The 14,648-nt window shown below is 42.2% G+C and overlaps 1 protein-coding gene across 1 annotated transcript in view; it reads left to right on the top strand.

The window, feature by feature from the left end:
• The window catches only part of cenpp (centromere protein P), a 304,546-nt gene that overhangs the window by 288,318 nt on the left and 1,580 nt on the right, over positions 1 to 14,648 (top strand). Inside the window, exons 7-8 of the mRNA XM_073072681.1 lie at positions 3,199 to 3,278; positions 10,186 to 10,277. Coding sequence (XP_072928782.1) covers positions 3,199 to 3,278; positions 10,186 to 10,277 — 172 coding nt within the window. The remainder of the gene's footprint in view (positions 1 to 3,198; positions 3,279 to 10,185; positions 10,278 to 14,648) is intronic.

Below are 14,648 nucleotides of genomic sequence, written 5' to 3' on the forward strand. Positions count from 1 at the left end.
TCTCTGCTATGACATTTTACCTGAATATTAATGCCATCCCTCCTCCTTTAGTTTGGGATTTCAACCCACGGACCAGACCTGGCTTTTTTCATATTTACTTTGAAACTAATAGCATTGTGATCACTAGATGCAAAGGGTTTCCCTGCACAGACTTCTGTCACCTGCCCTGTCTCATCTCCTAATAGCATATCGTATCACACACTCTCTTGTTGGGACTTATGTACTGATTATGGAAACTTACCTGAACACATTTGACAAACTCTAGTCCTTTTACAGTATGGGAATCCCAGTCAATATGTAGAAAGTTAAAATCACCTCCTAATACAACAAAATGTTTCTTGCAACAGTCTACAATCTCTCTCCAAATTTATTCCTCTAAATCCCTCAGACTGTTGGGTGTCTGTAATATAGCCACATTAACGTGGTCATACCTTTCTTATTCCTCAGTTCCACCCATAACGCCTCACTAGGTGAATTCGTCAGTCTGTCCTGAGTGAGTATAACTGTGACATTTTCCCTGACTAGTAATGCCACCCCTCCTCCTTTAATCACTCCTGCTCTGCCAGGTCTAAAACAACGGAACCCTGGAATACTGAGCTGCCAGTCCTGTCCCTCCTGCAACCAATCTCATTAATGGCTATGGTATCATAATTCAATGTGTTAGTCTATGCCCTGAGCTTACCTGCCCATCCTACGATACTTTTTGCACTGAAGTATATGCAGCTCAGGACACTAATCACACCATACTCAACCTTGTGATTCCTGACTTTGTCTGAGATCTTACCAATATCTGCCCCCACAATCTCTCCACTGTCTGTTGTGGTACCCTGGGTCCCCTCCACCTGCAACTCCAGTTTAAACCACATTGTGCAGCATTAACAAACCTTCCTGCCAAGAAGCTAGTTTCTCCCCTTCAACCCCCCCCCCCCCCCCAGTTCAGGTGTAAACCATCCCTTCTGTACAGGCCCCACTTTCCCTGGAAGAGAGCTGAGGCATGGGTCTTAAAATACTACGTCCAAACAAGATGGCCAAATAATACAAACCTTCTCTGTTTATTGAGCTTTAAGATTTATATTTTCTGATGTTCTCCCTCCTATGCCAATTCCTTAGCCACGTATTAAACTACAATCTTCCTTGTTCTGGCCTCACTAGCACGGGTAGCAATCCTGAGATCGCAACCCTGAAGGTCCTGCCTTTTAACTTAGCACCTAACTCTCTGAACTCCCTATGCAGAACCTCATCACGCATCCTACCCTTGTCACTTAAGAATGCTGAGGACTCAATCTCACCCATTTAATTTGTATTATTTGTCTATTTTGTATGGATGTATTATTTCAAGTCCCATGCCTCAGCATTATCGGAAGCATCCCTTTTCCTATGGTTTGTACCAAATCTAACCAAATTTAACTTTGTCTTAACTCAGATATCAAAAGTCTTTTGCACACCACATTTAATTACTATGTACCTTTGTTAAATTGTGGCCAAGACCTAGACAGTGAAAAAATTGTACGCCATTTTGAGGTTTTTTCAATAGCTGAATCAATATAACTTAACTATACACAGCAGTTAATATCTCTTGAAAATCCGTCTTCTGTAATGGAATTTCCTACATTGGGTTATTCTTTTAACTTCTGATTCAAGAAGACAGGGTCATACATTTCTCTGGTATTTTGTTTGTAAGTGATAAGCTGTCCAGAATAATTTTTTCTTATAACTTGGAGTCAAAGCCTTTGACTTTACAGTGCTCACTGTCAAGCCTCTGATCTCCTATCCACTGAGATGTCTTCCACAAGAATAACAACTCAGTCAAAACATTATTCCATTTCAAGCACACAACCGGAATTGTGCTGAATTTTGGGGAACAAATTGTTGGGGAATCTGCAAAATCCATATAAAGAGTAAATTCCAATCCTGATATTTCTGAGAAAATTGAATCAACCATTGGCGATTGTGCAAATAGTCTCAAAAAGCTGGAGAAAGTAGAAAGGGTTGTTCTTCAATTTTAGAAACTCCGCCAATTCTAGTTTATCATGATAAACAACTATCACAGAAGTATGCATCACTACAAGCACTGTGGGCTACTGTTAGTGAGGTATCATGTATCTTAACCAATTAAATGTTTTTTTATATACAGCAGTTCCCTTAACAAAGGGATTTCTCATGGTCCTTTACAAGTAGCCACATGGAAAAATGAACACCCAGATTATGAGTGGTGACTCATTGATCTCGGGTACCCAAAAGAGACATTATGTGAGGAACATAAATATACATATGTGCAACTGTGGGTTTTACTTGCAATATTCTTAAAATTATGATTTTACTAAGTATTTATTATCAGAGGAATAAAATTTTAAATATTAAACATGGGTGCTCAGTTGAAATGAAAGAAAACTCTATGAATATCTCTCCTGAACTTGCTATGTACATTGTGGATATTTATGAATCTGTGCAACTTTCTTTTCTTATTATATGAAAATATGATGAGGAGAACTTGGAATCTGAAGAAGCTCCAAGTGACAAAGGAAACATTGTTGACATTTTATAAATAAAGAGTTAAGGCAATAAGACAATGTACACTATTGAGTTGATTGAATTGTTTGAACCAAATAGTTTTATTTTCCTGAAATCATAATGCAAATTCATGTCATCAAGAAGTAGCCACAAATATTTTCAAATTGACAACTGTTAATGCTTTTGGAGGAGCAAAAAGAAAATAATGCCTCTTCAAGCATTCAGATGCTATTCATTCAATTAGTATATTGTCAAATGAAATTATATTTAGGACAAGGTATTCATCTACAATAGCCATATATTTGTCTTCTAAAGAGTCTCCAAGACTTCTAAGATCCATAACCGTGATCTGTTTACCAAAAGTGTTCCCGATCTGGCAGATTCTGCTTCTTCGAACTGTTTAGGTACAGTTTTTACAGCAGATGTTCAGTTCAGTTTGCCATCAAAGTACATGTCAAATTATTTATAATATCTTAATTGCTAGCTACAGGTTTATAGCCACATGGTTGTGAAATATCAGCCATAGTTTTCTAATGGCAATCCAGTTTGGTTTGTCGATTTAACAAGCTATATCTTATAAACTGACTCCCTATAATGCTTTACTGATAATATCATTTTAATTATTAACAAAGAATAAATATGTATCTCAGAAGCCAGTTTCAACATATAGCTCTACTTATTTCCTAGGAGAAACACCCTGAAGTTATAAAACTTCCAGAGGGATCAAGTGGGGACTACATGGTATTGAAGTGTTCCAAGCTTCCTGGGTAAGACCACTTTAAAATCTAAGTTTAATTTGCCATCGTTTTAAATGACAACACAGTGGTAGAACCACTATCCTACTCCTTCACCTCTGACCTTGGGTATTGTTTGTGTGGAGTTTCTACATTCTACGTTCTACATGACTTTCCTTCAGATTCTCCAGTTTACTTGATGTCGCAAAGACCAGAGATTCTAGTGTTAATTGGTTACTGTAAATTGCCCTTAATGTGTAGGTGAGTAGTCAAATCTGGCAAATATATAGGGAATATAAAAATTGGGATTAATATAGGATTAGTGTAAACGAGTGGTTGATTGATGGCACATATTTGGTGGGCCGAAGTGTCTCTTTCAAAGCTGCATCTCTCTATGATTTTATAACAATACAGTCGGCCCATTTATCCGTGGGGGATTGGTTCCGAGACCCACCGCGGATACCAAAAAACGCGGATGCTCAAGTCCCTTATTTAACTTGTCTCAGTGCAGTGGTCTTTAGGATCCAGCGGAATCCCGGACTTTATTTAACATGTCTCAGTGCGGTGGACATTAGGACCCAGCGGTGAAGCTCTGAATCCGCAGTGTTTCTGTTCACAAAAATAATTACAATCACGATTGAAAATAAGGTGGAAGTAATAAAGTGATTGGAAAAAGGTGAAACATCATCGGTCATCGGAATGATGACCTACAGTCAGTCAACAATCGGAACATTTTTAATGAGGCATGTGAAAGGCCCTGCCCTGATGAAAGCTACAATTATTACTAAGCAATGCAGCGGTTTAATTATTGAAATACGTATGTTTCGTAAGTGTTTTATATGCACAGAAAGGTAAAATATGTACTATATACTAAGACAAACGTTTGACTTCCTTATCGCTGACTCAACTTGCAAGTTAACCTTTAGGGAATCGTGCATGAGGATTCCCAAGTCCCTTTGCATCTCTGATTTTTAAAATTTTTCCCTATTTTGTTTACACTTTTATTCCTTCTATCCAAGTACATGACCATACAATTCTCTACACTCTATTCCATCTTCCATTTCTTTGCTCATTCTCCCAATACGTCCAAGTCCTTCTGCAGACACCTTTCTTCCTCAGGAAGATAGGTGGAAGGGCAGATAATCTTCATATCTTCTGCAAACCTGGCCACAAAGCCATCAATTCCGTCATCCAAATTGTTGACTTACAACGAAAAAATAAGTGGTCTCAACTCCAGCCCTTGCGGAAAACAAGTCACTGGCAGCCAACCTGAAAAGGGCCCTTTATTCCCACACTTTGCCTCCTCCCAGTCAGCCAAATTTCTGTCCATGCTACTATCTTTCCTGTAAAAACATGGGTTCTCATTTTGTTTAGCAGCCTTCCATGTGTGGCACCTTGCCGAAGGCCTTCTGAAAATCCAAGTAAACTCTGTTTACCACTGACTCTGCTTTGTCTATCTTGCTTCTTATTTCCTCAAAGAATTCCAAAAGATTTGTCAGATAAGATTTCTCCTTAAGGAAACCATGCTGACTTGGGCCTGGCTTTTCGTGTGCCTCCAAGTACCCCAAAATCGCATCTTTAGTAATGGACTCAACATCTTCCCACTAAAGTCAGGTTAACTGGCCTATAATTTCCTTTCTTCTGCCTCCCTCCCTTCTTAAAGAGTGGAGTGACATTTAGAATTTTCCAGTCTTCCAAACCATTCCAGAAACTAGTGATTCTTGAAAGATCATTATTAATGCCTCTACAAATCTCTTCATCTACCACTTTCAGAACCCTGAGGTGCAATCCATCTGGTCCAGGTGATTTATCTACCTTCAGGTCTTTCAACTTCCCCAGCACTTCCTCCTCAATCATGGCAGCAACACTCACTTTTGCCCTGTGACACTCAAATATCTGGCATGTTGCTAGTGTCTTCTATACTGAAGACTAACACATAATACTAAAAGTTCTTTTGCCAATTCTTTCTCCTACGTAACTACCTCGCCAGTGAAATTTTCTAGCACTCCGAAATCCACTTTTACTGAAAAAGCTTTTGGTATCCTCTTTTATATTATTGGCTAGCTTCCCTTCATATTTCATCATTTCTCTTCTAATGGCTTTAGTTGTAGTTTGTTGGTTTTTAAAAGCTTCCCAATCATCTAACTTCCAACTATATTGTACATTCCCACTTCTGCTTTTACTTCCCTTGTCAGCCACAGTTGCCTCATTCTCCCTTTAGAATGCCACTTCATCTTTCTGGTGTATCTATCCTGTGCCTTCTGAATTGCCCCCAGAACCACCAGCCATTGGTTTTCTGATGTCATCCATGTATGTGCAGTGAAAATTACAACTGAGAAGGTGCTCAGGAAGCAAAATGGTCTGAGGGTGGATAAATCTCCTGGATCTGATGGAATGCACCCTCAGGTTTTGAAGGGAGTAGCTGGAGAGATTGCGGAGGCATTAACAATGATCTTTCAGGAATCGATAGATTCTAGCATTGTACCGGATGCCTGGAAAATTGCAAATGTTACTCTGCTATTTAAGAAGGGTGGGAGGCAGCAGAAAGGAAACTATAGACCTGCTAGCCTAACATCAGTGGTTGGAAAGTTGTTGGAATTGATTGTTTGGGATGAAATTACAAAGAACCTGGAGGCACATGACAAAATAGGCCAAAGCCAGCATGGTTTCCTGAAAGGAAAATCCTGCCTGACTAACTTACTGTAATTGTTTGAGGAAATTACAAGCAGGGTAGGCAAAGGAAATGCAGTAGGCTTGGTGTAGGTGGATTTTCAGAAGGCCTTTCACAAGGTGGCATACGTGTGGCTGCTTAGCAAGATAAGAGCCCATGGAATTACAGAGAAGTTATTAGCATGGGTGCAGCATTAGCTGGTCAGCAGAAAACAGAGAGTGGGAATAAAGGGATCCTATGCTGGCTGGCTGCCTGTTACCAGTGGAGTTCTACAGGAGTTGGTGTTGGGACTGCTGCTTTTACGATGTATGTCAATGATTTGGACTATGGGATTAATGGATTTGTGGCTAAATTTGCCGATGATACAAAGATAGCTGGAGGAGTGGGTAGTGTTGAGGAAACGAGCCTGCAGAGAGACTAAGATAGTTTAGAGGAATGGGCAAAGAAGTGGCAAATGAAATACAATGTTGGAAAGTGTATGATCATTTACTTTGGGGGAAGAAATAAATTCTGGTTGAGCTGACGGTGCCGTGGGAGGAGGGCTGGGAAGAGGCCCACAAGAGAAAGGTCTTGAAGTACCAGCCCTTAGTGCAGGAGTGCAAAGACAAGGGATGGCAGGCATGGTTGTTCCCTGTGGAGATCGGATGCAGAAGTTTCCAAGCCAAATCAGCATGGCGGTTGCTGTCAGCTCTGGGCCTGGATGAAAGGAGCAAAAACAAGCAGCTCGTAGGATGGGGTAAGAGGCAGAACGAGCCTCTTGTTGGATTTGGAGTAGGCGAGAGGAGGGAAGCCAGGAGCAGATGGGCAGTGATTTGGCCACCACTGCCGGCCCACCAACTGGAGAGTGTCGTGGTTAAGGGTCAAAACACTCTGTGAAGGTAGGGAACCGCCTGTTGACATCTGCTCCTGGCTGATGGCTACGGTTGCCTCATAAGGTATCTGGAGAATGCACCCTAACAGGTATATGTAACAAGACGTGGGGAGAGAATTCAAAATGCAGAGATGCAAAGGGAATTGGCAGTCCTTGTGCAGGATACCCTAAAGGTTAACCTCCAGGTTGAGTCAGTGGCGCAGAAGGCGAATGCAATGTTAGCATTCATTTCTAGAGGTACAGAATATAAAAGCAGGGGTATGATACTGAGGCTCTATAAGGCACTTGTGAGACCACACTTGGAGTATTGTGTGCAATTTTGGGCTCTTTATTTTAGAAAGGATATACTGACATTGGAGAAGGTTAAGAAAAGATTCTTAGAATGATTACAGGAATGAAAGAGTTACCGTATGAGGAATGTCTGGCAGCTCTTGGGCTTTATTCCCTGGAGTTCAGGAGAATGGGGGGACTACTCATAGAAACATTCCAAATGTTAAAAGACCTGAAGAAATTAGACATGGCAAAATTATTTCCTACATTAGGGGAATTTAGGACAAGAGGGCACAATTTCAGGATTGAAGAACGTCCATTTAGAACAGAGATGCAGAGAAATTACTTTAGTCAGAGGGTGGTAAATCTGTAGAATTTGTTGCCACGAGCGGCTGAGGAGGCCAAGTTATTGGGTGCATTTAAGGCAGAGATGGATAGGTTCTTGATTAGCCAGGGCATCAAAGGGTATAGGGAGAAGGCAGGGGAGTGGGGATGACTGTAAGAATTGGATCAGCCCATGATTGAATGGTGGAGTGGACTCGATGGGCTGAATGGCCTACTTCTGCTCCTATATCTTATGGTCTTATAGTGAATGCTCCAAACAACGTTGGCCAACTCCTATCTCCTGCCTCTGTAGTTCCCTTTACTCTACTGTAATACTGATACTTTTGACTCTTCTCCCTCTCAAACTGCAGGGTGAATTCTATCATTATTATGATCACTGCTTCCTCGGGGGTCCTGTACCTTAAACTTCTTAATCAAATTTGGTTCATTGTGCAACACCCAATTGAGAATTGCCTCTCCCCCAGTGAGCTCAACAACAATTTGCTCTGAAAAGCCATCTTGTGTACATCCTACAAGTTGCTTCTCTTAGGATCCAGCAGCAACCTGATTTTCCCAATCTACCTGCACATTGAAATCCACATTACTATCATAAGATTATCCTTTTTATATGCTTTCCCTATCTTCGGTTGTAATTTGTATCCACATCCTGACTGCTATTTGGAGGACTGTATATAACTCCCAACCAGGTCTCTTACCCTTGCATTTCCTTAACTCTACCCACAAGGGTTCTACATCTTCCAATCCTACGTCACCTTTTTCTAAGAATTTGATTTCATTTTTTTAAGCAATATTGCCACCTTTGGATAAAATGTGTTTCCTTGGATGTTAAGTTCCCAAATATGATCCTCTTTCACCCACAACTCAGTGAAGGCCACAACGTATCAATTGACCAACATCTCAAAGCACTTCAGCACAGTAGATGTGAGTGCCACTGGGCAATAATCATTGAGACAAACTCATCCTACTTTTTTTGGGCACTGTTATGATTGTCATCCTTTTGAAGTAGGTGGGAACCTAAACTGCAGCATTGAGAGAGCAAAGATGTCCTTGAACATTCCAACCAGTTGGTTGGCATAGGTTTTCAGAGCCCTTCCAGGTAGACAATTAGGGCCTGACACTTTGCAAGGATTCATCCTCTTGAAAGATATTCTGAAGCAGTCTCCAAGATATAGATCACAGGATCACCAGATGCTACAGGGATTTGCACAGGTATTGTTTTATTCTCCCTTTCAAAGTGTGCATGAAAGGCACAGAGCTCCTCTGTGAGAGATGCATCACAGCCATTCATGATCTAGGTTTTCCTTAGTGGGAAGTAATGGTTTGCATCCGATTGTCTCTAACCTCAATCAGAAATGTTTTTCACCCTTAAAATAAATCTCTGTAGGTCATACCTAGACCTCTTCTATAGTTCTGAATTACTGGTCTTGAATGCCAGATTTTCAGCAGACTACATATCTCCTGGATTCATCCACAGCTTTAGGTTTGGATATATCTGATCTTGATGAAGTTGGTGACACCTGTGGCACATTCATTCAGACTTGGAAGATGAATTCCTGAATATTGTCCAGTTAACCAACTCAAGCAGCGCTCCTCTGCTTCCCTTGACATTCTTTGGCCCTCACCACTGATGCTGCAATCTTAGTCTCTGCCCATACATTGTGAGGAGAAGTACAGCCAGGTGATCGGACTTTCCAAAGTGTGGGTGTGGGATGGTACGGTAAGTGTTTTTGATGGTGGCATAACAGTTGTCTAGTGTGTTGCCTTCTCTGGTTCTAAAAGTGATACGTTCTCGGTAGTTGTTCAGACTTATTCAAGCTGACCTGGTTGAAATCTCCCACAATGATAGGGAAGACATCAGAGTGCATAGTTTTGTGTCTGCTGATTATGTTGCTCAGCTCCTCCAGTATCTACCTGATGTTGACCTGAGGTAGCATTGTATAAAGGCAGTCCAATAGTTTCCTGCACTAATTTTGTTCATTTACAGTCAATCAGAACATGGTATCCTCCATCAATAACTAATAGGGACTAATAGTGTTTTATCGTAGGATATAAGTATTGATAGTGTTCTAATTTGTTCTGTATTACATTTAAATACATAATTTGTTACTCAATTAAATGGTAGTTTGTCTTTTTTAAGAGCAAATACGAGGAAATCTGCAGATGCTGGAAATTCAAACAACAACACACACAAAATGCTGGTGGAACACAGCAGGCCAGGCAGCATCTATAGGGAGAAGCACTGTTGACGTTTCAGGCCGAGACCCTTCGTCAGGATGCTTCTCCCTATAGATGCTGCCTGGCCTGCTGTGTTCCACCAGCATTTTGTGTGTTTGTCTTTTTTATATATATTTTAACTATTTCCATGAAACTTCGGCTAATTGGGGCACCCATTTAATTGGGCTAAGATGTACTGGTCCCAATTAGCCAACATGCACTGTATTCAAAAAGAACTCAGTTGCTTTTATAATACCTGTTCTTTCAGGGGGCATGAAAGCATTTCAAAGGTCTTTGACAGCAATGAATTTAGAGAAAAAAGTGATCAGGACAGTTGTGTGTGTGGCAGAGTGGGAATGGTTGCAAAGTGGCCCAACATGAGCAGAGGTTCATTGTTTCAGTTGTTATGTGGCAGCCACTGCAGCAAGGCTTTCACAATAAGGGAACCTCAGAGTGCAACTTGTCTCTGTAGACACAAAAATTGCGCAGGAAGCAAGCCAGAATGAACATGCCCTAGACAACTGCAAAATTAGTAAACACCAACCCACCTCTTTTACTCTCTTGCACAGAATTGAGTTCAAAATTTTCTGGAAAATACATGTAAGCGAAGGAGGAGCCGTTACCCCAGTCTTGGATCTCTTGACGAAAGTACCAGCAGAGGGCAAGTATAAAAAATTGAAACATTAGGGAACATTTCATATTTCTACATTGGTACTATATCATAATTAAATTCAGGTGCAGTATCAGTTTACCAAAATAGGTTGATCATGAACACTGGATAGTGAAATGATTTTTGATAGACATTAATGTAGTGAATAAATATGGTTTTTAGTCTAAAAATTTACAAGTTTAGGTTAAAAATAATTCAGGATTTCCTTGCAACTCCACATCATTCCTCTAATAACTTAATAAAATAGCTTTAACCAGGAAGGCACAAGCAGCTCGGAAAGCAATTTGAACATTAATTGCATTAGCAGTGGACCACTCGATTTGAAGAGAGAGAGAGCTTCGCACAGGTCAGGGAGAAGAGTTTAAAAAAAGAGCATTTCGCGGGTCTCGGCGTATTAGTTCAGGGAGAAGTGCTCAGGTGCAGTAGCTTGTCATCACGTAAGTACACTGAGAAAGCTCTGAAATAACATAAATTCTCTGTCTAGCAGAGCGGTTGTCAGAGTAGTAGGGCTTAGCTCATCGGGGCTTCAGCGAGGTAAGTTATTTTTTCCCCCCTAACAAGAATAGTGGGTATGACTACAAGGCCAGTTTTCTGTTCTGTGTGTCAGATGTGAAATGTCCAGGAGACTTCCAGCCTCCCTGATGGCAACATCTGCGCCAGCTGCATTGAGCTGCAGCTCCTTAGAGACAGAGTTAGGGAACTGGAGCTGCAGCTCAATGATCTTCGGCTTGTTAGGGAGTGAGGAGGTGATAGACAGGAGCTAAAGGCGGGTAGTCACTCCAGGGCCAGAGGAGACACATACGTGGGTGATTGTCAAGAGAGGGAAGGGAGGGTGTCAGGTAGTGGAGAACACCCCTGTGGTTGTCCCCCGTAACAAGAAGTACTCCATTTTGAGTGCTGTTGGGTGGGGGGGGGTGGGGGGATGACCTACCTGGGGGAAGCAACATTGGCCATGCCTCTGGCACTGAGTTTGGCCTTGTGACTGAGAAGGGTAGGGTGGGGAACGGAACAGGATGGCAATGGTAATAGGGACTCTATAGTAAGGGGGAAGGAGCAGCAATTCTGTGGGCACGGAAAAGAAACACAGATGGTAGTTTGCCTCCCAGGTGTTGGGGTTCGTGAGCGCATTCACAATATCCTGAAATGGGAGGGTGGGCAGCCTGAGGTCGTGGTACATATTGGTACTAACGACATAGGTAGTAAAAGGGTGGAGGTCCTGAAAACAGAATACAGGGAGTTGGAAAGAAAGCTGAGAAGCAGGACCTCAAAGGTAGTAATCTCCATATTGCTCCCTGTGCCCCGCGACGGTGAGTATAGGAATAGAATGAAGTGGAGGATAAATGCATGGTTGAAGGATTGGAGCAGGGGACAGGGATTCAGGTCTTTGGATCATTGGGACCTCTTCTGGGACAGGTGTGATCTGTACAAAAAGAACAGGTTGCACTTGAATACGAGTGGGACCAAAAGCCTGGTGGAGAGGCTTGCTAATGCTGTTGAGAGTGTTTAAACTAGATTTGCAGGGGGGCGGGAACTGAAATGAAGAGGCAGAGGATGGGGAGATCAGAGCACAAGTAGAGACAATTTGGAGAGAGTTTGTGAGGAAGGATAGGGAGATATTACATAGAAAACCTACAGCACAGTACAGGCTCTTCGACCCACAAAGTTGTGCCAAACATGTCCCTACCTTAGAAATTACTAGGCTTCCTATAGCCCTCTATTTTTTTAAGCTCCATGTACCTATCTAAAAGTCTCTTAAAAGACCCTATCGTTTCCGTCTCCACCACTGTTGCCAGCAGCCCAATCCACGCACTCACCACTTTCTGAGTGAAAAAACTTACCCCTGACATCTCCTCTGTACCTACTCCCCAGATGCAAAGATGCACTCAGCCTGATGGTTTGAGATGTGTCTATTTTAATGCACGGAGTATCATAAACACTGTGGATGAGCTTAGAGCGTGGATCAATACATGGAACTGTGATGTTGTGGCCATTACAGACGTGGATGTCTCAGGAACAGAATGGCTGAGTGTTCCAGGCTTTAGATGTTTCAGAAAGAACAGAGAGGGAGGCAAAAGAGGTGGGGCGTGGCATTGCTAATCAGGGATGGTATCACGGCTGCAGAAAAGGAGGAAGTCATAGAGGGATGGTCTACTGAGTCAGTGTGGGTGGAAGTCAGACACAGGAAGGGGGCAATAACTCTACTGGGTGTTTTTATAGACCCCCAGTAGTAACAGGGACATCGAGGATCAGATAGGGAGGCAGATTCTGAGATGGTGCAATAATAGTAGGGTTGTTGTGATGAGATAATTTTCCTAATATTGATTGGCATCTCCTTAGCGCAAGGGGTTTAGATGGGGTGGAGTTTATTCAGTGTGTTCAGGAACTAGAGGAGAGGAACTTGATCTGGTATTGGGAAATGAACCTGGTGTCAGATCTCTCACTGGGAGAGCATTTTGGAGGTAGTGACCATAACTCTATCTCCTTCACCATAGCGCTGGAGAGGGATAGGAGCAGACAATTTTGGAAAACATTTAATTGGGGTAGGGGGAAATATGATGCTATTAGGCAGGAACTTGGGAGCAGATATTCTCTGGAAAATGCTCGACAGAAATGTGGCAAATGCACAGGGACCATTTGCATGGAGTTCTGATTAGAGGCAGGGAAAGGATGGTAGGATTAAAGAACCATGGTGTACAAAGGATGTAGAAAATTTAGTTAAGAAGAAAAGCTTATGAAAAGTTCAAGAAACAAGGTACTGTTAGAGCTCTAGAAAATTATAAGGTTGCTAAGAAAGAACTTAAGAATGGAATTAGGGGAGCTAGAAGGAGTCATGAGAAGGCCTTGGTGAACAGGATTAAGAAAAACCCCAAGGCATTCTACAAGTATTTGAAGAGCAAGAGGATGAGCCATGTGAGAATAGGACCAATTAGGTGCGATAGTGGAAACATGTGCATGGAGTTGAAGGAGGTAGCAGAGGTACTTAATGAATACTTCGCTTCGGTATTCACTCAAGAAAAAGACCGTGGCAATTGTGGGGATGAGTTATAGCGGACTGAAACGCTTGAGCATATAGACATTTGGAAGGAGGATGTGCTGGAGCTTTTGATAAGCATTAAGTTAGATAAGTCACCAGAAATGGATGAGATAAACCCCAGTCTACTGTGGGAAGTGAGGGAGGAGATTGCTGACCCTCTGACGATGATCTTTGTGACATCAATAAGGACAGAAGTACCGGAGGGTTGGGGGGATGCAAATGTTGTTCCCTTGTTCAAGAAAGGGAGTAGAGATAGCCCAGGAAATTATAGACCAGTGAGCCTGACTTCAGTAGTGGGCAAGTTGTTGGAGAAGATTCTGAGAGGCAGGATTTATGAGCATTTGGAGAGACGTAATCTGATTAGGAATAGTCAGCATGGCTTTGTCAAGGGTAGGCTGTGCCTTACAAGCCTGATTGAAGTGGTAACGAAACACATTGATGACAGTAGAGCAGTGGATGCAGTGTACATGGATTTCAGTAAGGTATTTGATAAGATTCACCATGCAAGGCTCCTTCAGAAAGTAAGGAGACATGGAATCCAAGGAGACCTTGCTTTGTGGATTCAAAATTGGCTTGCTCACAGAAGGCAACAGGTGGCGGTACTTAGTTCATTTTGGTAGATCAAATTTGAAGACAGAATATAATATTAATGGTAAGTCTCTTGACAGTGTGGAGGATCTGTGAGATCTTTGGGTCAGTGTTCATGAGACACTCAAAGCTGCTGTGCAAGTTGACAGTGTCGTTAAGAAGGCGTATGGTGTGTTGGCATTCATCAACCATGGGATTGAGTTTAAGAGCCGGGAGGTAATGTTACAGATATACAAAACTTTGGTCAGACCCCCCCCCCCCCCCCCCCGGGGTACTGTGTTCAGTTCTGGTCACCTCACTACAGGAAGGATGTGGATACTATAGAGAGAGTGCAGAGGAGATTTGCTAGGATGTTGCCTGGATTGGAGGGCATACCCTATGAGAATAGGTTGAGTGAACTTAGCCTTTTCTGCTTGGAGTGACAGAGGATGTGAGGTGACCTGATGATGAGGGGCATTGATCGTGTGGATAGTCAGAGGCTTTTTCCAGGGCTGAAATGGCTAACATGAGGTGGCATAGTTTTAAGGTGCTTGGAAATAGGTACAGAGGAGATGTCAGGGGTAAGTTTTTCACACACACACAGCGTTGGGTGCGTGGAATGCACTGCCAGCGGCGGTGGTGGAAGTGGATACAAAAGGATCTTTTAAGAGCCCCTTAGATACATATAGCTTAGAAAAATAGAGGGCTATGCGCTAGGGAAATTCTAGGCAGATTCTAGAGTAGGTTACTTGATTGTCACA

Source organism: Hemitrygon akajei, chromosome 19 (assembly GCF_048418815.1).
Source record: "Hemitrygon akajei chromosome 19, sHemAka1.3, whole genome shotgun sequence".
NCBI classification, from domain to species: domain Eukaryota; kingdom Metazoa; phylum Chordata; class Chondrichthyes; order Myliobatiformes; family Dasyatidae; genus Hemitrygon; species Hemitrygon akajei.